Source organism: Hippopotamus amphibius, chromosome 8, assembly GCF_030028045.1.
Source record: "Hippopotamus amphibius kiboko isolate mHipAmp2 chromosome 8, mHipAmp2.hap2, whole genome shotgun sequence".
In the NCBI taxonomy this organism is placed as follows: Eukaryota; Metazoa; Chordata; class Mammalia; order Artiodactyla; family Hippopotamidae; genus Hippopotamus; species Hippopotamus amphibius.
Window position 1 is genome coordinate 114,196,355 of NC_080193.1, and position 27,752 is coordinate 114,224,106.

The window sequence follows — 27,752 nt, forward strand, 5'->3', positions numbered from 1 at the left end:
AGATGGAAGTCAATAGTAAAACTGAAAATTGTATGATAAGAAACATAATTACCATGGGTCCAGGAGCTCCATTTTCACCTGGAAGGCCACTTTCACCCTAGAAACATGTAAAATGTGTCACCATTTTGTATAACAGGAGGAGAAATTTATAATTTTTTCAACACAGCATATTATAAAAAACACATGGAACCTAAGAAAAGGATTACATTTTAACAATATTAAATTTTTGCTAGCAATCTTATATATTACAAATCTGAATTTTTGCATTTTAAAAACTTGAGGACTAAGCAGAGGTAATCAATGTGTTACTCAGGGATGTTCGATCACTTCTAATCTAGACAGTTCAAGTTATCAGTTTATTCAGGGAAGCTTTAATAGAACATCTCAATTAGTCACTTTAGCTCCTAAAATGCAAAACTCAGGTAAGTTTTAGAAAAAGGCAAACCCTAAAATATAAACCTTAACTATAGCTATAATATTTAAATGAATTTACTTATGAAAATATGATTTGGTTGTCATGTACCTTTAATCCAGGAGCACCTGTGTCGCCTTTTTCTCCATTTCGTCCATCAAAGCCCTATGAAATAGATACAAGTAGTAAAAATATTAAGGTCTGTTAATTCAGAATAGTTAAAAACTTTACATTCAATTTTTTATAGCTAGCTTTACCACATACCAATATTTTCAACATTGACATGAATAATTTAAAACTCTTTTAAGTGCATTGAAGACCTTGGACATTGATTTTATAGTAAAAAATGTGAACTAATTAGAAAGTACAATTTAGTCTAATTAGGAAGTTAACAGTAGAATAACAAATATCAGTTTTATAGTTTTTATTTCTATGAAGTTGATAAATTTTTGGCTCGGTTGACTCTATCTAATGTTTTGCATTGAATAAGTCATTTGATTTGATCTGTAAATCATATTGTCTGTCAAGAATAGTTCTCAATAATATATTTTCATCTTTTCTGACAGTGGCGATAAGAAACTTATTCTTTTGCAAGTATTTTCCATACACTTAAAATCAGCTTTATTACTTTATGTAAAAATAACTAGTTGATTTGGTCAACAAATAAATTTGATAGACTTAGAAAATCAAAACAACTAGTCAGAATCAATCATTTTTGGCACACAGCTGTCCAATAAAATTGCTTAGGTAAGTAAACATAGCCAAATGGAACAACTTATAGTCAGTTTAGAAACTCTACTTACTCTATGTCCTTTCATACCAGGGAATCCAGGTATGCCAGCTGGACCTTTGATACCCTAAAAATAAGAAATAAAAATATTAATAAACTTCCAATAGACTCACACTCCAGTAGTAAAGTGCCTTCTATTTTTAAATTAAATTTAATTATATAATAATTTTCAACCTAAGTTCATTGTGATTACTCCAACTAATTCATTGGATACCAAAGACTTACTGGAGGGCCTGGCAATCCTCGCTCTCCAGGTCGTCCAGGTCTTCCGGAATCCCCCTAGGTGGAGAAATAAAGAATATATGGGAGCTTGTGTAAGAGAAAACTCATTGTAGCCAATTAGTGAACTGATTACTCTGCATTTTCTCACCTAGGACTCATGAAAATGATGGGGCTAAACATATGGTTGCGAGAACAGCTTTCCTAGTAAAAAGAATGGGGAGAGCTTCTCCCACCTTGATATAAACTTATAAAAAATGTAAGCATGGCTCCAAACATATATTATGACCATCTCTCAATCCAATGGGAAGAATTTGCCATTGGAAATTAAATGGGAAAGAAAGAATGGTATAATATTAACGGTGTTTTTGAGTTTTCAAGTTCATAAAGCACTGATACCAATTTCTTTATTACAAGAGACAGAGAGAAGAAATGTCTTCTCTAGTTAAGTGATGTATTCACTAGATGAGTCTTCTTGACAGAGTCAAGAAGCACATTTGGGGGTTTTGGTAGTTTGGAATTCAAAAAATGGTATATGTAACTATGCAAATACTATATAGATATTCAGAGATTAATACGAGCTAAAAAGTTATTAAGATATTAACAATATTTGGAGTAACATTTTTCTCTTTGAGATTCTAGAACGTGGGATATGCTATTTAGAGTATTCCAACTTGAATTTTGCTGTATCCGCATTCAGTTCTTAAAAACTTACATCTTTTCCGGCAGGACCAGATGGACCTATAGCACCAGGAGGTCCTGGAGGACCCTGAAAAAAAGGAAATAAAAAAAACAAATATATCTGTAGATTTTTCTGTTACAGTCAATTTATTATTATAATTATGTGTATCCCTAGAAAAAAACTCCTTTTAGAAAATACTCTCAATGTTTCTCATCATGAAAATGACACGAGTTGATAGTATACCTATATTAAATCCAGTTATTACTGTTTAGTAACTTATTTTTTATGAAAATTAAAAGTACCATGTATCAGTATTTTATATCACATGTATGTATTTATAAACTCAAATGCACTTCTACATTCTTTGAGATATTGAACTTTTAAATATATAGGTATTTTTAAATATTTTGGAATATTAAATTAAACTAACTTCACCTTATTTACACAGCATGTTTTCTTGGTAGGCTTTGTTAGACTATGCTTATTTCTACTAAATTAATTTTTAAATTATATTTCAGAAGAGCAGACATGCAGGTGAACTGAGTGACTACAGGAATATTAATCTATATTTAAGAGAAAGAGGATTTGTATTCGCACTAGGAAGTGGACGGTTGTGGTGGCTAATTAGCCAGGAACTTCCTAGATTAAAATAGTGTCTCTGAGATATCTAAACCATTGAGTCCAAAAAATCTTTGAAACCAGTTCAACAGCTATAAAAATATAACTTACTATTTTAAATAAATGTGATCTATATTTTGTAGAGTTTGAAGGTTATGTATTAGAAAATGAAGGTGGTTTCTATCTAGAACTGTCAATTTATTAAATATAGGTATAATTGTTACTTACTGCAGGACCAGCTTGCCCAGGTTCACCAGGGGGACCTTGGTATCCTGGAGAACCCTAGTGGATAGAATAATACGTAAATATTTTTAAACTAACTTAATATTCATATGATTCGTTTACATCTTGAAGACAGTATGAAATCAGAATTTGTGAATGTAGTCAGCAAATTTTATTCCAGTTCATAAAGACTGAAATCAAAATTTTTCAAATCAGAATAGAGTTACTTTATTCCATTCTACACGCTTAATTCCACTGAAACTGAATTGTCTCAGACTTGAAGCCACATGACATGTAAATTAAATATGTGGTTTAATTTTATCAAGGTTTTAACTGCTAATAGTTGTAGAAAGGAACAAAATGTGAAATTCTAACATCTTCGAAGGAATGATAGTTTCTTGGTTGCTGCTCCTCTACTTAATTGGGGTTATGCCTGATGGAATGGCAAAATTATAGCAAGATCTGTATTAACTTGATTCGTATAATATGCATGAAGAAGAAATCACCACTAATGGCTGTACTTACAGGGGCGCCAGGATGACCAGATGTACCAGGGGGACCAGGTGGGCCGGGGGGACCCTGGAACACAGATTTGGAGGATAAGTACAAAATAAATGCATCTGAAATACACTTTATCCAGGCATCAGAGATACTTCTGCTTGGAATGATACTGACATCTTTAAAAATGCGAACAACATACCTCATTATGTGATAACTATTCATTGTATAATTAATTTTGTTAATTTTAAACAAAAATCTCACCTCAAAACTTCACTCTAAATGAAATTCTCTCACAGTCAATAAACATTATTGGTAAATGTTATAAAATGTTAACCTAAGTTCTCCCAAAAGGGCATTTAAAAATCTGGAAAAATCTACACAAAATGCTACGAGAATCTCTGCAACATTAAGATGATACCAGAACTGGTGAAGAAGCATATTTTGCCTGGCAGCCCAACTCAATATGGAAAAATATTGATCTACATACTATTAACCCCAGTTTCTAAAAATAATGATGTAAATCAACCCAAAAGTTCTTAACTATATCACTGAGCTGTGTTGATATGAAAATTTAGATGTGTATATAATTCTCATTGCACATGGGACAACAATAAATTATAATTATAAATGATTTATCATTGTTCAGAAATACAGATTAATCTAGAAAATCTTCAGTTTTGTATCATACTATTTATAAGTACTGATAAGAAATTAATAAAACTAGAGTTTGTTCTTAAATTTTATCTTGTAACTTTTTTACTGGAATCTTAATAAGTAGTGGTTTTTTAGGTTTTGGGGTTGTTTTCTAGTAAAAACAGTATATCTGATTGAAAAAGAGGATTCATAATGTGAATGTAGCTGAGTAACACCAGGTGTTTACATTTACACAATTAATACAATTGTCTTTCTGGTTTTAAAAGATAGGAAAAAATCACAGATACTAAAACTTAAAAGGTGAGCAAAATTCTCTTCTTACAACTTACTTTTTACCAATTAAGGGTCTTTCTTTCACTGATCATTCAGATCTAATAGCTGAAATTTTGTCCTCTCTAGTTTTAGAAGTCACTAGCATGGGGTCCAAAGATTTGGGCAGCAATCCTGCATAATCCCTGGGAAGTCAGCTTCCTGTCTCATTTACATATACATATCTGTTTCTGGCAGTAAAATGATAACCTTCCCTAGTACTGCCCCTCCTAATGGCTATTCTTCAATAAGGCTTATTTACATGGGACACCATGCGTCAAGCACACATGCCCTAGGTTTCAATGCTTTTTTGCTATTTTCTTCTATCAAAACTCTGTCTTTCATGTTGAAGGAAACCCTTTGGGTATAATGTGAATTGATATCATTTATGGTAGATGAAATACTTAAATACTTGATAAATTCTGGAAATATTTGTATTTGATTTCAGGATTTGAGGTGAGATGAATTGTGATATTAGACTGTCATCAAGTGGATTGTCATCTAGAAAGTAGCATCTAAATAATGAACAGACATTAAAAGAAGATTCTGAACAACTCAGGTGAGACAGAGGAAAAAAGTAGCAGTGAAAAATAAAATTTGGTTAAAATTAGGAAATATATGTATGAGACCTACGTATGAAGGCAGGTGTGCCCCTGGAGTAGGTGGTTGTGTGAAGAAGGATGGAGTGGCAAAACGCGTGAAATAAGAGTCAGTGAAGAAAAAATGAGTTAGGATAGAAGGATCATGATAAACCTACCATTTTCTTTCCCAGCCTTAACAATGAATAAGCTATTTTGTACAATTCCGTCATAATACTGTATTCCTAGAAGAACAACCATTCAAGACTTAACAGAGAGGAAGGCTAACTTATTCTCTAAATGTTGATAAACTTGTACATACAGCTGGCCCGGGATAGCCTGGAAGTCCTGCTCCTGCTATTCCTCCAGCTTTGACATCATATGCTTCATACTGGGGGGAATAGTTCTGTAGCAAAGAGACCAGACAGACAAGATCATGTTGATATATAGATCACAGTTCTTTTCAAAAGTATTTAGAAGAAATGCATGCTACATCTATTCACTGATAGAAAGTTTTGTGCAGGCCAGAGAGCATGGTATGTATTATTTATCTTGCTAATTCTATCCTTCTGTAACTTTAGATATTAGATGTCATACAAAATACTTGCCTATACAATGCATAAATCTTTCAACTAACTGTATGCAATTTGTTTCTGAATAATCTGTTTCTATATGCTCCTACTAAAGATATTTCTAAGTGATATCTACAGCCTTAGAAACATAGGATCATAGACCAAGGCTGAAAGAGCCTTGAGATCATATAATCTGACTTTCTCATTTTGAACAAAAAAAAAAAAAAATGGAAGATGTCAAATTACTTTCCCAAAAGTTAATGATACGAGTAAAATTTATATCTCCAGTTTTTGGTTAATGTGCCTAACAGAGTCACCAAAAAAATAAACATCCCCATAGAAAACAAGCACAATAATAATAGAAAGGTTCATGTGTTTATTGGATTGTCTTGGAGATTATTTTATTTTGAATTCTAAGCCTAGCAATGGATTCTGTTTGGTACCAGGATAAGAATAAGTCAGACTATCTCCTTTGCTTCCTATCAAATTGATTTTTGAACATCTTTTTTTTCAACCACTGTGATTTGTATATGTGTTTTCTAATATCTCCTAATTCCGTGCAGCAGAAATGTTGTCTTATTTGGTTGGTTATTTGTTTTACATACAGAGTTAGTGGGTTGTCATGCTTTTTAAGAGGAGCAGGATGTGCTCTGAAGGTTTGGCAAGAGTAGTTGCGTAGGCTTGACTAATCCTTTTGACTTGAAGTCATTAAGGAGAGTTCATAGGTCTTCAATGGCTTTTAGTCAGACTTTCAGAAGCTTTACCATCAGGATTATAGGGAGAATAAGGCCCAGTTGCAGCAATTCTTAAATTCTCTAGGTTAACTTTTTGGGGAGTTGATGGTTCATTTCTCGAACAGAGTGCATATATTATATGCCTGCTGAGAAGTTGGGGAAATTTGCAAAGATATAGTAGCAATAGCATTAGAATTATGAAGAAAAGTGAATATTTAAAGCACTTAGAATATTGCCTAACATAAATAAGCACTAAATTAGAATTTGTTAAATACATAACATCAGAGAATAGATATAAGAAACCCACAGAATGGAGATGTAATATAGACTGAAGAAAAGAAAATGAACTAGGTAGTTTTAAATGGGGCAAGTCCTGGAATTCATTACCTGGCCACCAGTGGGGCATGATTCACAGATTCCAGGAGGGCCCGGAGAACCAGGGGAACCTGGGAGTCCTGGAACGCCAGGGTCACCATTTCTCCCAGGGGTACCAGGAGGACCCTAAAAACAAAATCAGGGATAAAAATAAACAAAGCACTGAAAAGTCCTAGTGATTTAGAATCATTATCAAGTTGTAGCTTCTATGCTTTATAATATACGAAATCAAACATTTTTACCCAAATAATGTGAATAATTTCAGTATAATTTATTCCTTTGTATATTAACCTATATTTTATTTTTCAAGCCGATGATAGGGATGGAGACATGCAAAGTTTGGGAAAACTGAATCTTTATATGCACAGTTGTGGGTTCTCAGTTCAAGTTACCATGTGTCATTATGTAAATATGTGGCACTAAAGGAAATGTATAAATGATGAAAGTTCAAATATGGAAAAGTTATTAGAAGGGGAAAGAAAGCAAACTCATCAAGGAACTATTTTCCTTTTACTGCAAAATGTTTACTTACTGGGTCTCCCTTGGGGCCTTGAGGTCCAAGACCATTAGGAGGGCGAGTGGGCTAATAAATGGAAAAGATACAGATTAAACAAGACATAGATAGGAACAATTTTCCCATGAAATGTGTCCCAATTTCTTATCCTAAATCACATCCAATCCCTGGTTTTTAACGGGAAGGTTCACCGTTTACTGGTAATACCCATATGATTGTTTCCCAGACATTACTTTCATTTCCTTTCAGGTACCAATGACATAGGAACTGCTCATGTGTTTAAATATGAATCTTGAGTATGTACAGACTTTCTTTATACTCACAGCTGTTGGAGGCTGTGGGCAAACTGCACAACATTCTCCAAACGGGATCTCGGGGTTGGGACAGTCTAATTCTTGGTCATCACATATTATGTCATCACAGAGAACAGATCCTGAGTCACAGACACATATTTGGCATGGTTCTGGTTTCCAGACATCTCTATCCGCATAGGACTGACCAAGATGGGAGCATCCTCCTTCAACAGCTGAAAAATAAGAGAGATAGTGTGATATTTTACATATGCAAAAAAAAATTCCAAAAATTAAATTACCAAGAATAACATGTTCTTACTGCATAATTTGCTAAGTAGTCAGAGACTGCTTAAAATATCAAATTGTCATACCAAGGTAAATTTTCGTTAGGACCAGTAGGTATTTTAATTTTGCATATAGTAAGAAATTAACATCAATGGAAATCTGACAATCACTTAAACATTTATTTGTTGATTGTGCAATTGAAAACAAGTTTTTGTATATCATCGCTATTATTTGCTTTAACTATAGATGAGAGCATTAAACTATAAAGATGATCTTGTCACTAACTCTTAAAACTTTCTGGATTTTATTAACCTAGTTGAGAAATTCAGGGGAAAACTTGAACTACTCTTGGCAATATAATTCCTGGGAAAACCTTAACAAGTCTTATTGTATGTGTTGAATACCACTGCTAGCTCTATTGGGCATTAGTAGGTCAACATAATATGTTATAAAATATTGTATATCCCATATAAATGTAAAGAGGCTTCCAAATTACTAAAAACAAACAAACAAACAGAAAAGGTTTTTTAAGTAAATATTGGCAAGGAATAATAGGGAAAAATATGAATCATGACCATGCGTATTTGTGGCTTAAAATGGTCAAAAATTTGCTTCAACCAAAATTTTAGACTTGCTTCCTAATTATATGTAAGGTACTGAAATTTCAGCAGCTATTAACAATGAATCAGCTTAGGGGTTGCCAAAATAAAATCTGGTCTCAATTCTTAAAGCATTAACTGTGGATTGTGGTTGAATACAACTTTAGTTCTTGAGGATTACTATGATAGCTTGCCAGTAATTGAGTAAATAAATTACAAGTTTCTAAACATTTGCAAAAATCTTTGCAAACAGCAAGTCATATACTTATTCAGTATTTGTATTTTTGTGAAACGGTGAAACTTTATTTTCTCAGAGCCATGATCTTTAAAATGTCTGTTGAAAGAGGCCTGCTTGGGAGAAGACAAGTAATTTAAGTACAGTTATTGGTGTCTTGTGGCCAAGAGGCCTTTGAAAGAGTCCTGAGATTTTTCAATCTGGATACTACATACAGCCATGAAGATTACCTCTTCAAGTTTCCGTTTTTCATCCTCTCCATACCTGAAGTAATCCTAAATATTTTGGGTGTAGAGGTTCAACTGATTCAGTAAAAGTTCACCAAAAAAAGGAGAATTTTAGAACCTATGGACTCTACAGCATACCTCCACTCCTCATTTCCATCTGTGTGTGGATACAACCTTAAGATCTTGTGCCACACCCCTGATGGATTCAAGAAGTTTAAAAGCCCATTTTTGTTACAATTACCCAATGTGCCTTCAGCTAATAAAAGAAAGCATGATTGTTTCACTGCAATTTTAAGTAGGCAAGAAAGAATCTGTTTATTTTAAAAAGTTATTTTAGTTCCTCCTCCATGTTTGAAACAGATGAGAACATTGGAAAGAAATACTGTCTAAGCTTTTAAAGGAGCATTCCTTTATACTTGTGAGCATAAAAGCTGAATGCCAAAATGCTTACCTAATGCGAATGAAGTAGGCCTATTTAAATGGTGTTTTGAAGGATATGCTTAAAAGAAGTGCAATCTTTTTCATATTATTATGAACAGTAATAATTTAAAGGGTCTAGGCATAAAATTTTTTCTCTAAGCAGAAATGACATCTTATATTTAGGAACTAAGTTCACTGGTTTTCAGAAAAGTACTGAAAGTTTTGATGAGATGGAAGATTGTTTAAAAAAATTGCATGAAATGCACTCTTCAAACTTTACACTGGCTCCATTTTCTTAAAATGAATTATTTAAAATTTTCTCAAAATTAACATTAATGAAGTGTCCCAACAGATTAAGTTTAGCTCAAGATTTTTCCCATTAATAATGTGTCTCTCAGGCTTCTTAGCTTCCTGGAAAATATCACTAATGTACAGAATATTGACTGTAGGTAATAATACTGTATTGTGTGTTTGAAATTTGCTAAGAAAGTAGATTTTAAGTGTCTTCACCACACACATGCACACACACAAACACACACAAAGGTAACAATGTGAGGTTGTGAGGTGCTGGATGTATTAATTAACTTGATTATGGTAATCTTTTCACAATGTGTATATATATCAACTCATCACTTTGCATAACTTAAATATATACAATTTTATTTGTCATTTATACTTCAATAAAGCAGGGAAAAAAAAGAAAAAGATACTACTACTTTATACTAAGAATATTTTTAGCTCTTTGTCCTTGGGTCAAGAATATCTTTCTACATTTAACGTAGGACCTGCTTTATAAAAATTAGCTGCTGGATACTGATGGCATTCTCAAGACAAATGAAGATAACAGTTAAAACTAAGGTCAAGCATCTCATATTTTAAATATATTTTCCCCCATGTTCATAATCTGCTTTAAAATTAACATAAAATTTTTTCCCTTGTGTATTCAATCTCCTATGTTTGTGTCTCATTGAAGGTATTATCACAACCTAGAAACACAGTATTTTCCATTTGCTCTGCAAACTATTAAACAAATGAGCATAATATTGACATTAAAATTGTAAATGAATTTGTTAGATTTGGGGTTATACCCAATGTTACATAAATGAAAATCATTTAGTCTTTTGTTTCCAAATTTTATTAGAAGCCATGTGTGTTATGCTTTTTAAAACACGGAGGTCTCAATATAAAGGTTGAGTTATTTTGGTGTACTTCTCTTTTTTTTAAGATGATGTTGTTCTAAATAAAAGAAGAAAGGTGGAATGCTTGAAAAGTAAGAATTAATGCACTTTTGTTTATTGCCACAACTTGTCTCACATTCATTTGAAACAAATTTGGCTCTCCTGAAAAGTCAGTTCCTGTAGAAACTTGTGGCTCTTAAGTCAGATTTTCTGCTGTTCTAACTTAGTCACTCTTGTTGAAAGAATGGAGAATTGTATGCAGTTTCTTTTAACTTTGTGTTTTGTGCATGACAAAATATGGTTGGTAATATGTTCTCTCAGAAGCTAAACCTCTTATACAGATATCTTACGGTCCTCAGTTTTAGTACCATAGCCTAAGTTATATATGAGAAAATCATGGCAGAGTAAAGGAAAAAAAATTCTGTTTTCAAGAGAAATAAAATACTCTAGTTAGCCACTTGCAGTGTTTAACAATAAAATAGATAATGGAATTCAAAAACAATAGTCATCTCATATTATTCTCTGCTTTTCTTAGATATCTAAATTCACAGTGGCTTTGATAAAAAAAATGTTACATACTTTTGAAAATATGCTAGAGAAAAGGCAAAAAATCTCATTTTTACTACTGGACAAGTAATAGATTTCCCAGTTACTCCCTTTATTGTTATTGCTTAAACGAAGTCTCCCTGTTCCAATGTGTAATTAATTTTAAACTTCACCTCTCATGTCACCTTGTGTTTGTGTTCCTTAGTACAAAGAAGAGTTCTGAAATAAACTTCTTTGTGGTCACTCAAGCAATGCATTAGACATCATCTAAGTTATAAAACAAAATGAAAATAGAATATATGGCATAATCCACTCTTTGCCTCATTTTCTAGCTCTCTGTTTTGGAACTTTAGAGAAAAGTAAAACAGAGTAACATAATCTAATATTTTCAGATGTTCTTAAAAGCTTTCCTTTCTGTTGTTTTGGTTTCCATTCTTCAAATGTTAATTTTTGCTGATTTGATAGAATTTTACTCTTGTGACTAAAAAATAATGCAAGTTATGTTTGCCTTAATTCCCTGTTTGGAGTAAAAATAATATGTACTAAAACATCCAATCAAATTGTTAATTTAGCTTGAGTGACAAGTTTAATTTTTTTCTCTGCTCTTCTTACTGAATCCTCCTCAGAGATAAGGTTTTCTTTAATCTGAAAATCTAAAAAATCACAGATGTGATATGCAAATTATCATAACATTATTTTCCTGTTACTGTAGAAAGTTGAATATTTTGTAAGTGTGAGCAAAAGGAGTTCATATAGTTCCCAACTGAAATATGTTTGGCTTTTAAATGATACTAATGTTTGGAGAACATACATTTTTATTAAATATGTTTGGGCTGCTTATTATTAATCAGAATATGTTAAAATATGTTAGATGAATTAACAGAAAGGACTGAAGGAAGTATCTGTAGACCTATGTAGATGGGTAATTTAAATTTTAAAATGTTGTTTTGCATGGACAAGGTAGAGTCTTCTTATTCTTGTCCCCTACAAAAAAAACAATAAAACCCCCAAAAAACCAAAACCAAAAACCAAGAAATTTTATGAATCATCATTTCTAGATGTTTCCTTGTTTTATTCTTTATAGGTATATGATTTTTATGTCTCCAATTAGAAATTTCCTTTAAGGTGGTTAATATTTTGTCCTGTGAAAAATAAAAATATTAGAGAATTAGAATTAAAAGTATCATATATCTAACAATCAGCAACTGCATTATTATATAATCTGATTAGTGACCAATTATAGGAATACTGAGAAAAATATATTCTACTTGTATAATTACAGTTGGCAAACATCTTTAAATTTTGTATCTGATAACCAAAATGTTATTCTTACCTTCCTTATCACTGTCATTAAGTACTTCAATTTCTTCCTTACGGTAATTTTATTTTCCAGTGTTAGTAAAACTAATACTAGGCAGAGTTTGTATCTTTATCTCCTGTGTTGCAGGCACTGTTCTGAGTGCTTTGCATAGCTATTCTACTTAATCTTCCCACAGGCCTTGTAAGGTGGGTGCCATCAAAAGCCTCATTTCACAGATGGGGAATCTGAGATACACAGACATGAAGTGATTTCCCCAAGGTTATATGGTAAGAGGTAAAGCTAATATTTGAATATAGGAAAGCTGTCTCTAAATTACATGCTATTAACTATTGCATTCTATTCCCTTTCTGCAGTTTCAAGGGCAAGGTAGGATTAAAGAAGCTAACTTCAAAGCTCTGTCCCATTAAGGTTTCTAAATCTTGTAAGCTTAAAATCAGAATCTAAAAAGCCAGGTTTTGTTTTTTGTCTTTTTTTTTTTTTTTTTTTTTTAAGGAATAACATTTTTCTACAGAACATCTTTTCAATCTGGCCTCAAAACAAGAAGATAACATCTGGAGTTGAATTTGGTTGTTTATTTTCTCCCGACCTTATGAAAAAGAGTTTAATCTCCAAGACCACCCTAATGACATCCAGACCACCAACAGGATTTACTGGGACTGGGAACTCAGCATATGTTTCACTAGATACAGAGAAGCAGGATCCCATCAGCAACAACAACAAGCAGATAAAGCTTATGCATCTAATGCAAAAAAAAAAAAAAACATATTTAAGGATGTTTAAGATTTTCAGAAAAACATTGTTACTAAATGATTCATATTAATGAACTTCTAGCTTCATTAAAAGCTTCCCTTCTGAACTTGGACATTTATGAACATACAAGTCAGCTCCAGAGTGTTTCTCTGATTTTAATTAACTTGAGAAACACAGTCCCTGTTTGCTATTCTCCACACCAAATACTATAGAAAGAAAAGTTTTGGAAAAATAAATGCCATTTTACTGAAGCAGTAATTTCTTAATGTGACTTTTCAAAGAAAATTTAACTTTTAATAGGTTCTGAATCCTTTATCTTCAGTTTTTACATCTTTGGTGCACTTTAATTTTGGCCATCTTCTTTGAACTTTTCATTTTGTTCACTAAGGTTACATTTTAAATGGCGGTTCTTGACCTCAGTCATGGAAAAAACAAGGGTTTTATTAGTTAATCTGAAAGGAATCCATTTCTGCTGTGTTTTCATTAGGCATAGACAGAAATTCTAGTGGTTAATGTAACTCCCCAAACTGCAGTTAACAAATGATTTGTGTAAGAAATGCTATCTCATTTTTTCCGTTGTCATCTTGACATGAAACAGGCCAAGTTTCCCCTTTGAAAACTCTAGATTGTTTTACACCATACCACCCCTTTCCTTTCTTTCTTGCTTTTTTTTTTTTTGAATGTGGAAAACAACAGCACTGCACTTTTTTCTAGGGAAAACTGTTTTACAAGAAACAGCCCACTGAGACGTTTCCAGAAAGTTATTGTAGACATGGAAACTTTACAAATGTTCTTCATGTCCAGCAAAGGCAATAACATCTTTCATCTTTAAAACTTTAGCTCTTAAGCAATCCACTTTAATCACTTCAAGGTGGTGATATCATTTGATGTTACAAAATAAAAGAACTGAGCTACATAATCTTTGGAACTCTGCACCAAAGTCATCCACAATGGAAACCATGGGGTTTCAGTAGAGGGCACTGTTCTCCCTGAGTGACTATTCAAGGTCTGGCATACAACTCTGTAGGTGTGGAACAGAGACTTTTGTGAGGGCTTTTACTCTCAAATCTACTCCTAGAAAACTCACATCCAACGATTCTTGATTTTTTATAATGAGCCTGTAGATGACATCAACCCAACAATCTGAATTAGTTAAAAGCACATAACCGTAGTCTTTCTTTCTTTTCCAGAATTGTTCCAGTGGCTTTGTTCTTTTCTCTTACAATACAGAGATGTTTAATTTCAGAATTTAATCATAATATCTATTTTTACTTATAGGCCTTTAGATCACCTGAGTTGAATACTCTAGAGGTGGGAAGGAAATGTAAAGTATCATGAATGAAAAACACAAAATTTTGTATCAATACTTTATTTGCCAGGAATTTATATTTTTACTGAACTGAAGATAATTTCTGGTTAAATTATAAATAAGCCTCCTATTTAAAAAGTAGGTTTAGCAATTCAAAGTGTTGGACAGAAAAAAATATCTTTTTTTCGCCTTAGAAGTGCATTAGTTCATATGTTTTCTAGGATAATATACAATTTTTTAGTATCTCCTATCAATGACAGTTACAAAAATAAGAAAATTCAGATACTCTGGATTTAATATGTGTTTTGTATCATGTAATTAGTTAAGATTTAACAGAATTTTGGTTCTAGTCTTAACTCCTAGTTATTTCATAGTTGTGTAACCTCAGCTAAATCACTGAATATGTGTTAAATGACACACTGAAATATGTGAGCAACTATGCATTCTTTCCTCTTAAAAGTACAATTGTTTCTAGTGATTTTATGCTATATTTTTTTTCATTAGTTTGACATATTTAATTTTAGGGGCAACACAAACCAGAAAACTTGAATGTGCTTGATCAGTTACAAATCCCCTCTTAAAGCATTAAGAAATTAGCATAAAAGAAAATAGACTCTCATAACCTGTGACAAGGAACTGATTCTCTGAGTCCATTTACAGTGGACTTTAATTCTAAAACAATGAAATGCCCACAGTGCATTATCACAGTGGAATTAGCAAAATAACAAAATATAAGCTCAAACATTAGAACTGTTTTAATTAAAGTTTATCTCCCTGCCCTAATGAAGCAATATTACTTAGTAATACCTTTTTATCCTTTCATCTATCTATCTAATAAGCAGTAACTAAAATAAATCAAACATTCTGAAAAATCAGAAACTTGACAGATATTCACAAAAATAGTTATATGTGACATGTGGAATAGTTATATATGGAATTTTGAAAATGGCCATAACATTCAAGCCCATTTTCTAAAAGTCTTTGACTATTGTTATCATGTGTTTGTGTTTGACCGTGTGTGTTTGACTATATTTTATCAGTAATATATCTATTTTCTTAGGAAAGTAATGTTTAATTATAAAGTACAGAATCCAGCTGTGTAACATTTATGTTAGCCTTGGTTATGCAAATGGTAGCTGTCAGCCACTAGGTGGCGAATCTTTGTGCTTAAAATTTGGCATATTTATAAACTACAGGAAATATAAAACAGACCATATTTCTCCATTGGTGGAAGAAAATACATGAATTAGATAGAACTTTCATAGATTTGTAAAAGGACCAAAATTCTCTGTGAGAACATGTTTTATGCTCTAGAAAATTTGTGTGAATAGACTAGAAGTTAGTGTTTATTGCAGCTGTTCAATTTCTCTCTGGGATTCTCAGGGCATTTATAAGAAACCCATACCCCAGAACTATATATGACTATTCTCAATGTGCTCTATATTTAACTACTTCCTGTAACCTCCCCAAAGCTAATCTAGATGCATTTTTTTTTTTTTTTTTTTTTTGGTAAAGCCTCTAGGGAACATAAGATGTTACTAACTTAAAAAAAAAAAACATTTTTTTCATGACAGTATCAGCAAAATTTCATAGCTATTTATTATATTCTGCAGCTAAAGGGAAAATAAAAAGAACTTATGTGATATAAAGATCCTGAAGGTATCAAATATTTTTTCCCCTCTAAAGTAGGATTGAGAAGAAAATAGCCATAACGTTTATAAAAGATTGTAACCACCAGGCAACCACAAATATTTTGTCATTCTTTTGAACTGAACACTAAAGGTTTGTAGTCTTTCCAATAAATGAGAACTTTGTGATTTTTTTCCCAGAAATTAGGAGAATTTAAGAATTTTTTAAAAGGTAAAAGTCTTGATTGAGGTGGGGGTGTAGTAGAAGTCATTTAGTATTTTAGCCAAGTATTGGGGGTTGTGGCATCTTCTGGGAGAAGAGAATGGGAAGGGAAAGAAGAGAGGAACAGAGGAAGGAGGACTGAGAATTCAAGGGGGGGAAAGGGGGAGGAGGCAAAAGGAGGGAAGAAAGAAAAGAGAAGGAGCCTCAGGGAGGACACTTGGGGATGAGGGAGGGGGTGACAATGGAAGGGGGAGGGAGGAGGAGAGATGAGGAGAGATGGGTTTGCCTAGGAAGGGGGTGGGGTGACAAGTGAAGGAATGACAAGGGGGAGGAGGTCCAAAGGAGCCAAAAGGGGTGGAGAGATAAGAAGATGGAGAAAGGAAGGGTGAAGAGGAAGAAGGAGGAGAGGAAAGCAAGGGAACAAGGAGTAGGGATGTTTCTTTTCTTTTGTAGCCATGGGCTGAATATAAGTGAAGAAAGATCATTGGGTGTTTCCCCTTAACTTTCATAAACAACCTGTGAGGACATTAAAGATATTTGATATTAATAGTGAAAAACTGTTTTCAGACACCATGTTTGCAAAGACTATAGATTTAAATGTAAACATTTTTTATTATGTGCACATAGAAATGAATGTGTAATGATTCCTTCTAGCATCTTCAGATTTAGCATTTAAAGATTTATTTCTGTGAAAGTTTGAATTCCAATATGTCCAGTATTTTCATGACTCTGTGAAACATATGAATTAAAAGAAATCTTTCACACAATGAAATAATGAACCAAATATGGTTTTGAGGAAATTAGAACATGAAAACCATCGTTTGCACTTATTAGAAAATAGAACAAATCAACTTTTTGAAGTCAAACAGTGCTAGTATCTTTACCTTATTTGTAGAAAAGTCAAATATGCCTGTTGAAAACATTTTTATAAATATTCTCTTTATTAATGTAAATGCAGTTAAAATGTAGAACATGCAGAAAACACTAACCCTTAACAATAAATTATTAGAAAATACGTATTAATCAACCATGTAAGTGCTTGAAACTGAACAAAAACAGGAATGATGAAACTCTTTTACAGTTTGAACCCATTTAAAGAACTTAGCAGATATCACCTTGTTGCCATTTTGCAGAAATATAATCAATGATTCTAATAACATGTAATATTTTCCTTTAGACTATCCTTAATGCATGCTATTTTTTAAATGCATTGTCTTACTGGGTAAACAATGCTTAATACCCTATCCTTACAAAGAATCCAGCATACAAAGGAGAGTATAAAAGTATTACAAGAGACCAATAACTTCCAGACTGCTTAGGGAAGCATTCCAAGATGTTAACAGTCCAGGAGGCGAACTTTTTAAAGCCATTTAGAAAGTTTCCAGTGCCGTTAACATGAAAACAAGTTAGTACAAGAACATTTTTTATCTTCAACAACCAGAGAACTTTTAAATACACAAATGACAATATTCTCTTTAAGCAAATGTAAAAAGCACCATTCTGGTCAGTTCTACGTTTCACAACTGGGAGCTGACAGAGGCAACTAGCGTTTAGGAGACTGATTTCCCTTTTATACCTTTTGTAAAGAGAAGTAAAGACAAAAACCCCATAAAGTTTCTTGAAATCGGTACCTACTCACCTTCCTGTTGTGCCAAAATAACAGTGGGATGAAGCAGAGCGAAAAGTAACCAGGTCCCCTTTTGCACAAAGCTCATCATGTCTCAATATCAGACATGAGACTCTTTGTGCAAAAAGGAGAAAAGAAAAGCAGTTCAGAGTAGCACCATCAGTTGTTCCCTGCCCTTCAGCACCGGGCCCGTCATAAAACTCAGCCACTGAGATTCCTGTGCTTTGGCCTTAAATAGGAAAAAGTTTGGCTTCCCTCACTTTCCAGCCCCTTTCTGAAATATGAGAGCAGCACCCATCCCCTTAGCAGTAAAAGAAATGATTAATATGTCTTTTTCCCTTATGGAAGACACAACCCACAACTTAAGAAAAATTGCACATCTGGAGCTATGTGCATCTGTGTATGTATATGTTTGTTACATAGTTTAGTCATAAGTATCTCTGCATAACTTAAGAATATATGTCAAAATGCTCTGCCTTGAGTTTTAGTAAAAGAATTAGATGTGTGTATTTTTTTATTTCCCCTTATTAACAACTGTATAATTTTGAGAAATTGCCTGATGCCCTTTTCTTGGGCGTGACTAATTTGCAAACCTGATCTTCCTAGAAGATTTTTATATTGGGATTTTGCCAGAATCCACCCTAACTCAATTTAAATAGGGAACTGTAAAAGATTAACTGGAAGAAAAGTCTCTGTTCGTCCCTTTCATTCAACCACCCGCTCTGAGTTCTGGAAATTCAGTTTCAGGCAAATGTCAAAAGACTAAGTATCTAAGGTATGTTTGAAAGGCATTTTAAAAATTAGATGTTTATCTATAGCTATTTCTATTTCTCACAACTTTCTTTCACCAGCCAAAAAGTAATTCCTTGTGAGATTTCAAATTTTATGCTGCTTGTAAAAGCTGAAATGGATTTTTCTGGAGAAAAATTTAGCCTTTCATGTCTTACTTTGTAAGAAACAGAAAGAGAAAGAGCTTATCACAAGAAATATCAGAAGAGTACCAGAAGTTCTCATTTTATCTGGATTGGTATAAATATTAGTATGACTATTTCTAAATTTAGACTTTCCCATGTATAGTTTCCAGGCCACGTTAATATAGCTCTTCAATGTGTTTCTGGATATGGGTAGTAATTTCTGGCTCATAGTTGAAAGAGGGGAAAATACCATTTACAGGTCTTTCGTAAATCTTTGCAAGAAAAATGTGCTTGTCCACAGTACCAAGTTATTTCTAGTAATCAAGATATTTCTTTACACCCCAATCATCAGTTCATAGTTCCTTCCTTCATATCTATATTCTACATAAGCTATTCAATTCTAATCAAGGTTACCTGCATTTATTTTATTTTTTCCATGTCAACTTAACCTTGCCCATCTCCATGCATGTATGTGCATGTAAAATTCTCCCCACCTCACACCAATTCATGGAAATCACTTCTCTAGTACCCAGTTCAAAAACTTTCCTCCATTAAACTTGTTTTCATTTTCTTCTTCCTCTTTCTCCCAATTCATGTTACTCAATTTTCACTCAATTCACATGTTATTTGTATAATTCCAGGTGTACATCTGTTCTATAAGCTAGGACAGTAGTACACTTGCTTCCCTACGGGCGCAGTTACAAAAAGCACAAAGACGTCCCAATGTAGATGACGTCATCTGGTGACAGGAAAAGAAAACTGGTTGGCCCAATCTCTTGTACATCTTCTGATTTTAGACCAGAGATACACCACTTGAGGGAAAAAAGTAACAATTGAACGGTTGTGAAAATAAGCTTTGCTATTGGATCATAGTGGAGATGTTGGGGTAAAAGACTGTTATTTACATCTTTCTGTCTTTAAATTATCGTCATTTTATATTTTAAAAAACCTCCTTCTGTTCAAGAAACATGATTCACTTTTCTCCTGGTGTCTTTGACACTTGCATAAAAAATGGATATATCTGCATTCATTACCTTATTTTAAATGATTAATAAAATTTGAAATTTATGAAATTTCACTAGAATTGTTTTCCAATGTGGAAAATTAGATATATTATTTTTTAAAATAATGCTTTTTATGTTTTATTTCAGGAATTACATGTACAATTTCTGTTGCACTTTTGGTTTGTCCTAAAATTCTTAATTTGGTTATCTATACAAATCAAAGTTTCATACCCATGAGAAAAATTCATAATTGAGGTACTCATTTTTAAAAAGTTTGCTGATATTTTGCACACAAAAATAATTGTTGTGTTTTAAGGTATTCATGAGAGATCCAGAGATAAATCTCATCCTCTAGATTTTCTGAGTTAGCATTCTTCACTACTTCAAGCATATCTGGAGGTCCTGCACCAGGATCCTTTGTATTCTGTGTCCCAGATCCTATTTTCCTCTTCATGTCAAAATGTTTTCTAATGTCTAGATGGATGTGCATCTCAGCTGGTGTCATGACTGGGCAAAACACACACAGTGGTGAATTCTATTATGCAATCCAAGAGCTAACGTCCTTGTAGTAATCTATACACACGTTTCTTCCTATGCATCCCTGACTTCCCTGATATTAACCAGCTCACATGGACGTGTCATTTTGCTCTCTGGATCACATTTAGAGTTTTAACACAATCTAAACACCTGCACCAACTAAAACACCGATTAATCTGGTTCTCCTTTAACTAAGAGGGTGGCTAGAAAGATGAGGCAAAGCAAGGGTGTGGCAGATTATCAAACAAAAATTCAAATCTTTTCCAGTTCAGTGGAAAACGGAGCTTGGGAGAGATGCACAAGCACAGCTGTGATGAACTCAGGAGGCCAGTGAATGTCAGCAGTGCTCTCTACAATGGCAATAAGAAAATCAATTATCTCCATCACAAAAAACACATGGAAGAGAAGTCTCCCCCCACCCTCACCCCTCCTCTCTCATACTGCTTCATACGTGACCTTCTTCTTTAAGCAAAGGAGATGTATTTTTTAATGGACATTTTCTATATGCATTCAAATCACTGTAAAACCCTTTAAAATGTATCTGTGGTAAGACTCACTTAAAAATATGCTGAATCCATAGTAGAACTGCAGCCTAAAAGAGGAAAACTTACAATTGTAAAATAAAATGCAAATTTTCTTTGCTATTCCTAGAGAGGTGGGTCAGTTCACTTTCTTTATGTGGTGAAACTATGTTTGGAGATGTGTTCCCTTTAAAATAAGTTAAACAAATACCAATATGTATACAGTAGAGCCAAAATGTGGTTGCAAATGTCCTGTTGTAGTGAAGGACTTGGGCATATCTAACCACAGATATATCTAAGATTGAGGCAATGAGATTGGTAGTGGGACCTGACAGGCAAATTTTTGAGTGATTACCATGGTCAATTCTTCAAGACCCTTTAATTTCCTCTTATTCCCTAAAGTAGAGTTAATTGTCCCCTATTTTTGTTCCTATAGAACTATATTGAAAACCACTTTTCTTTAACCTAAAGATTTTACTTTTGGATAGGACTCAAATTTCCTTGATGTTTGGGAAAGTGAAGTATGCTACACGTACTCATTTTGGAAACACTAAGTATCTCTATTCTAATCTATTTTTTTATATCCTTTGCTCTTAAGCCTGAGGTTCTGCATTTCTCTCCTTGTACTTTTCAGCTGAAAATTACCCCAAGATTGAACAGAAAGTTCAAAGAGGTTACATGACCCTCAAAATTACTCATTGGAATTGGAATTAAATAGCATACTTTCCAAATTTTTTTCACCATGTTTTCTACTTGGATTAGTCACTGATGTGGTAACAATATTTTTATGCAATTTAGGAATTGGGTGAATACATTTTTTTTCTAATAAAGGACTGTAAAAAGATGTAGAGGAGAGAAAGAATACAGTTTTAGAGTTAATGACCAAGTAAAAAAGAAATATTTTGCTTTTGGTTCATCATTAATCTTTAGTTAATTTCTAGTGCTGCTGAGTAAATACTCATTAATTTATACTGAATGATGGATTTCAACCTTAGGGCATGCAAGAGAATTCACATATGTGTTTGTGTGTCTATATGTGTGTCTGTATATTTGTGTATATATATATATGCACATGTATTTATAAATATATTCACATATACTTTTAATGCTTGAAAAATTTGAGCAAGTAAAATTTCCTGGAAACTGCATTAATGTACATGTTTGCATTGTGCAAGTTTATGAAGTATTACGATTATGTCCTACTGGAATGAAGTCTTTACATACTTATGTTTCAATGATTGTTTCAACGATATTTATTTGCCGTCATAATTATTGTAATTATATCTGAAAATTCATAGAAAATTGGAATCCATCTCATTACCTAACATACTGACTCATTCCAGAACAGTATGATTACTTTATAAATTTTGTCACAAAGGTGACACAGAGTCTGGGATGCCACATCTTGCAGGAGTTCAGAAGTTCCCTGTTGGGTCTTCAGTTAATGTAACCATTCTCAGGATTGAAGTTCCACTCTGCAAATCCCACTAGACTCTGTATCAAATATAATTTGTCATCTGAGTCATACTTAGGAATTTTCAGCAGTAGCCAACACAGCTGCAATAGTTTTTCAAATGAAGCCAATTCTGTCTGAAGATAAAAAGAAGGCCCAAATTACGATCTTCTGATAGAAGCATGAGATAGGCCAAAGCCAAATTTATTGGATTTACATGCTTCAAATGGAAAGTGATTTTAATTCCTCTCAATATTTTTATATTCGGATATTCCATGGGGGGCCGTAATTAGCAACTTTTAATTCAAATAAGCCTTTAAGACAAAGAAATTTAGAGCCATCTGCTTCTCTCTCCCCAAACAAATGGAAGTAAACGTGGCCTTTCCAGGTGTAACTTATCATGGCTATTCCTCTGTTACAACTAACCCCTCTTCAGGTCAGCATTATTGCTCATATAAAAAATATTCTGCTTGATTATCTGAAGATTGCATTTGTCTATACATTAAATCATGTTTAAAGAAGCTCTATGTTTAGGCATGTTATTGATCCATGGAATAATTCCAATATTAGATTCTTGGTGGAAGGAAGCTATGGTAAATAGGCTCCTTTTGTTCTAAAAGATCTGAGTGTTGCCCTCTGGAGTCTTAGCTTTCATATGACAATGTCCAATTTGGTAACTTTACTTTATATTTATGTTTGTGTATATATTTATTTTATTCCCGCCTATAGGCTATTCTTATTTTTTACTCCCATTCCCTTTTAAAAATCATGCACAGCAGCAAACACAGTCCTGTGTAGATCATAGGTAATAGGTGATGAATGTAAAAAAAGAATGACTGGATTGGAATGGAGTAGCTAAAATATTAGGCATTCTCTTTCCACCATCTTGGGACCTGTGGATGCTTGCTGGGAACAGGTTTCTAAAATGCAGATATGTCTGAAAGGCTGTGGTCCAAGACCATTTTTGCTGGCTTAAGTGGGATCTCCAGAACCAGAGGGAGTACCACACATCTCTTCTTAAAATCGAAGATGCTAATGCCTGAAATAAAACTGAATTCTATCTGGGCAAGAAATGTTCTTTTGTGTACAAAGCAAAGAACACGGTGATTCCTGGTGGCAAACCAAACATAACCAAAAAAATCTGGGGAAAAGTCACTCCACTTGTGCTCATGGAAACAGTGGCATGGTTTGTGCCAAATTCTGAAGCAATCTTCCTGTGAAGGCCACTGGACACCGAATCCATGTGATGCTGTACCCCTCGAGATTTTAAACTTATTGAAAAGTAAATAAATAAAAGTGTGTGTGTGGGGGGGGTAAGTTAAGCATTTAATAATATAGGCATTTCTTAAAATTTATAGGACCCAAACCAGGAATCATTTTACAGATGTTAAATACATTTTTCATGAAGTAAGTCAAAACATCTGACTAATGAAAATAAACCACTGCAAGTAGAAAGTTTCCATATAAAAATTATGCCATCTTGATTATTCAAAGTGCTAACCTTTGGATGATGATACTGAGTATATTCATATTACTTTATTTCTATTCTTTCATACCTAGTCACTGACTCTATTTACCAGCCCCACCCCAACACTCTTTTAGATAATTTCTCATATGTAATTCATCCTGTTTCAGACACTAACTTCTTGACAGATCAAATGGTTCTCTTATTCCAGTACCTAACATATTTATTTGTATCCATGCCTTTCCTTATGCTGCCTTTCTGTCTGAAATGAGCTTCCTCAACTCTGTATGCTCAAGTCCTACTCAATTTTTAAGACCCAGCCCAAAGATCACCTAATTTAGGAAATCTCTCTCATCCTCCCTGTTGAGATAATTCTCCTCTTCTAATCTTCATTTCCTTTCCCATGGTTCTTAATTTCTTTTAATTTACAGTGTTTTATCTTTCTTGCTAGACTGAAAGCTTTTCCAAGGCAAGATTCAGGTGTATTCATCATTTTATAGCCAATAGAAACTATTACAGGGCCTTACATATAGGATGCAATTAATAAATGTCAAGTGTCATGTGATTTACAGTATGAAACACTTAATCCAACAAAATGCATGTGAAGTAATCTATTTCCTTTGTAAACTTTAGAACTCATGTAATTTTCAATAAGTTAATTACTCCCAGTATTTCCATCACTCTGAAAAAAGGAAGGTCACTCTTTCCAGCATAGGAAGTCTTTGGATTTATAACAGGTTTTTAAAACTTCCAGATGTTGTGAATTCATTTCTAAAATAGAAGAAAAGTAAACAATAGAACTAGTTAGCAAACAAATTGAAAGCAGTCAAACTCTACATTTACCACAAGTATCACAAGTAAGAGACCATTAAAAAAAAAAAAAAGGAAAAACAATTTTTTTTTCCTGTAAAATGGAAAGAAACACAGGTAATTTGCCAAGAATTATGCAAAAGAATGACAGGAAAGTCAAGAGTTAATTGCAAAAACAATTTAAATAATTGAGCTAGAAATGCATCAAAATTTTCATCTGTTTTATTTTGGGGATAAAATTTTTTAAATGGCATATAAATGAATATCATGAGAACAAAATACTTCAAAGAGGAGTTTGCACACTTTTGAGCTCTTTTACTTCCCTTGACTCAATTTCCTTGCAGTCAAAATTTTAAAAAGGAGAAAAAAAGGTAAAATAATTGTCATCAAAATACTGCAATTTTCCTTCCCTTCCACAAATACAGCCACCCCACACAGAATGTAAGACAAATGTTGAATGCCTTGTTTTGTATTGTGTGCTTTATTGGTTTAAATTCCCTGGACAAGCATAGAAATACCAGTGGGTTTAGTTGAATGTGCCAAGGAATATATAGAAGTCAGGTAATAGTATTCTCAAGAGGACCCCAGTATGTAGGAACTGGAATCCAGTTTTTGGTTGTTTGGGTCAAGGTCAGCTCCAAAGTGAGCAGTCTCATTGACCTAGATTCAGCAGCATGATTGTATCGCTTTTGATTGCTGCTTGGTGTGAACTGAAACAGTCACTCCTAAAATATCAGTTAGGGTGTGACTGGCACTGAGAGGCCAACAGCTAAAGGTTAATAGTTGGAGGCACTATGTGATCAAACTGCACAGGATTGTGTGAAAATTCCTTGACCCTTCCCATCTCCCAGTTTGAAGTGGTATATGCAACATACTTTTATGGTGGGGAAGGGAAGAAATAAGAAAAAAATATGTTTGCTAGTTATTAGTTGTGATGACTAATTAAGAAAAAATCCAGGGCTAAAATAAGGCTCTTCAATTATTTAAAAAAATCAGAGAGTTACTCTTTCCTACTCAAAATATAATCAAGAACTGATGGACTCTTTGAAATCATACAGATTTAGCGGAGGAAAAGGGGAGATGATGCATCTTGAGATATTTCACTGAAATTAACATCAAGTTGAAGAAGGTAACTTTATATCTGCACTTTTTGCTATAACAAACACCATAGCAAAATATCGCCAGACAGTCAATTGGGACAGCATGACACACCACTGGAAAAAATGATGTCGAGTGCAAAATTACAAGAAAAGTAAAATCATTGTTGAAGCCACGTTAGCATACCCTGCTCAAAATTATATCTGATTCTCTAGACACTTCATTTGGAAGATTCTCCAAAACAAAAGCAGAGAAATTACATAAATGGTTTTCCAGGCCAACCTTTCTGATTTAGTGTGTTGTAAGTTGCTTGCAGTGTTTCTCCAACTAGGGAATCCAGGAAAATTTCTAGGGGTTGTGGATTTTGGAATCTCACCAAATTGTTAATGATTGCAGCCATACAAGTTAGCAAAATCCTTCCTAGCAGTTAATAAGAAGAAAGGGTGACCAGTGAACTAGAGGAAACAACAGCAGTAATGACAGGCACCTTGGGTATCCATGTGTACCCACTGTGGTGTTAGCTCGCTTCCTAGCTGTTTTTTCCAGCACTACATTGGTGTAATTAAATTTTCTTCTCCTAGGCTTAAAAAGGTGATGAGAACACTTTTCATTTCCTCTTCTCAACAGCTTAGAACTTAGGGGAAGTGGGCATCAAGAGTTTGGGGTAAAGAAATCTTAAGACACAGGATTTTAAAATATTGAAATAGAATGCCAAAATATGGGCCATATTGAATGGCCACATTCTCAAAGTGACTCATTATTTTCTGGTAGTTATTTATTTATTATGATAATTTACTTGATTACTCATAATTATTATTTTATAGTTTCTGCAAGAAAGAAAGGTCCACTAGCAATGAAAGATCAGAAAGAGAAATTAAGGAAACAATCCCATTCACCATTGCAACAAAAAGAATAAAATACCTAGGAATAAACCTAACTAAGGAGGTAAAAGACCTGTACTCAGAAAACTATAAGACACTAATGAAAGAAATCAAAGACGACACAAACAGATGGAGAGATATACCACATTCTTGGACTGGAAGAATCAACATTGTGAACATGACTATACTACCCAAAGCAATCTACAGGTTCAATGCAATCCCTATCAAATTACCAATGGCATTTTTTACCGAGCTAGAACAAAAAATCCTAAGATTTGTAGGAGAGACAAAAGAACCCGAATAGCCAAAACAATCTTGATGGAAAAAAATGGAGCTGGAGGAATCAGACTCCCTGACTTCAGACTATACTATAAAGCTACAGTAGTGAAGACAATATGGTACTGGCACAAAAACAGAAATATAGATCAATGGAACAGGATAGAAAACCCAGAGATAAACTATGGTCAACTAATCTATGATAGAGGAGGCAAGAATGTACAATGGAGAAAAGGCAGCCTCTTCAATAAGTGGTGCTGGGAAAACTGGACAGCTACATGTAAAAGAATGAAATTAGAACACTCCCTAACACCATCCACAAAAATAAACTCAAAATGGGTTAAAGACCTAAATGTAAAGTCAGACATTATAAAACTTCTAGAGGAAAACATAGGATGAACACTCTTTGACATAAATCACAGCAAGATCTTTTTTGACCCACTTCCTAGAGTAATGGAAATAAAAACAAAAATAAATAAGTGGGACCCAATGAAACTTCAAAGCTTCTGCACAGCAAAGGAAACTATAAGCAAGATTAAAAGACAACCCTCAGAATGGAAGAAAATATTTGCAAATGAATCAACAGACAAAGGATTTATCTCCAAAATGTATAAACAGTTCATCCAGCTCAATATCAAAAAAACAAACACCCCAATCAAAAAATGGGCAGAAGACCTAAATAGGCATTTCTGCAGTGAAGACATATGGATGGCCAAGAGGCATATGAAAAGCTGCTTAATATCACTAATTATTAGAGAAATGCAAATCCAAAACTACAATGAGGTATCACCTTATTCAAAAGGACACATGCACTCCAATGTTCATTGCAGCATTATTTACAATAGCCAGGACATGGAAGCAACCTAAATGTCCATCAACAGATGAATGGATAAAAAAGATGTGGTACATATATACAATGGAATATTACTCAGCTGTGAAAAGGAACGAAGTTGGGACATTTGTAGAGACATG

General features: G+C 33.5%; 1 protein-coding gene and 1 pseudogene across 1 annotated transcript in view; one reads left to right on the top strand and one right to left on the bottom strand.

Moving 5' to 3' along the window:
* The window catches only part of COL3A1 (collagen type III alpha 1 chain), a 38,070-nt gene extending 20,036 nt beyond the window's left edge, over positions 1-18,034 (bottom strand). Inside the window, exons 1-12 of the mRNA XM_057744520.1 lie at positions 17,834-18,034; positions 7,504-7,706; positions 7,199-7,249; positions 6,679-6,792; positions 5,308-5,391; positions 3,469-3,522; positions 2,950-3,003; positions 2,137-2,190; positions 1,428-1,481; positions 1,216-1,269; positions 524-577; positions 53-97 (exon numbers count right to left, since the gene is read on the bottom strand). Of these exons, the coding sequence (XP_057600503.1) occupies positions 53-97; positions 524-577; positions 1,216-1,269; positions 1,428-1,481; positions 2,137-2,190; positions 2,950-3,003; positions 3,469-3,522; positions 5,308-5,391; positions 6,679-6,792; positions 7,199-7,249; positions 7,504-7,706; positions 17,834-17,912 (900 nt within the window). The 5' untranslated portion in view covers positions 17,913-18,034. The remainder of the gene's footprint in view (positions 1-52; positions 98-523; positions 578-1,215; positions 1,270-1,427; positions 1,482-2,136; positions 2,191-2,949; positions 3,004-3,468; positions 3,523-5,307; positions 5,392-6,678; positions 6,793-7,198; positions 7,250-7,503; positions 7,707-17,833) is intronic.
* A 5,149-nt stretch (positions 18,035-23,183) lies between these two features.
* LOC130859225 (60S ribosomal protein L35a-like) lies at positions 23,184-23,520 on the top strand (annotated as a pseudogene).
* Positions 23,521-27,752: the final 4,232 nt, after the last annotated feature.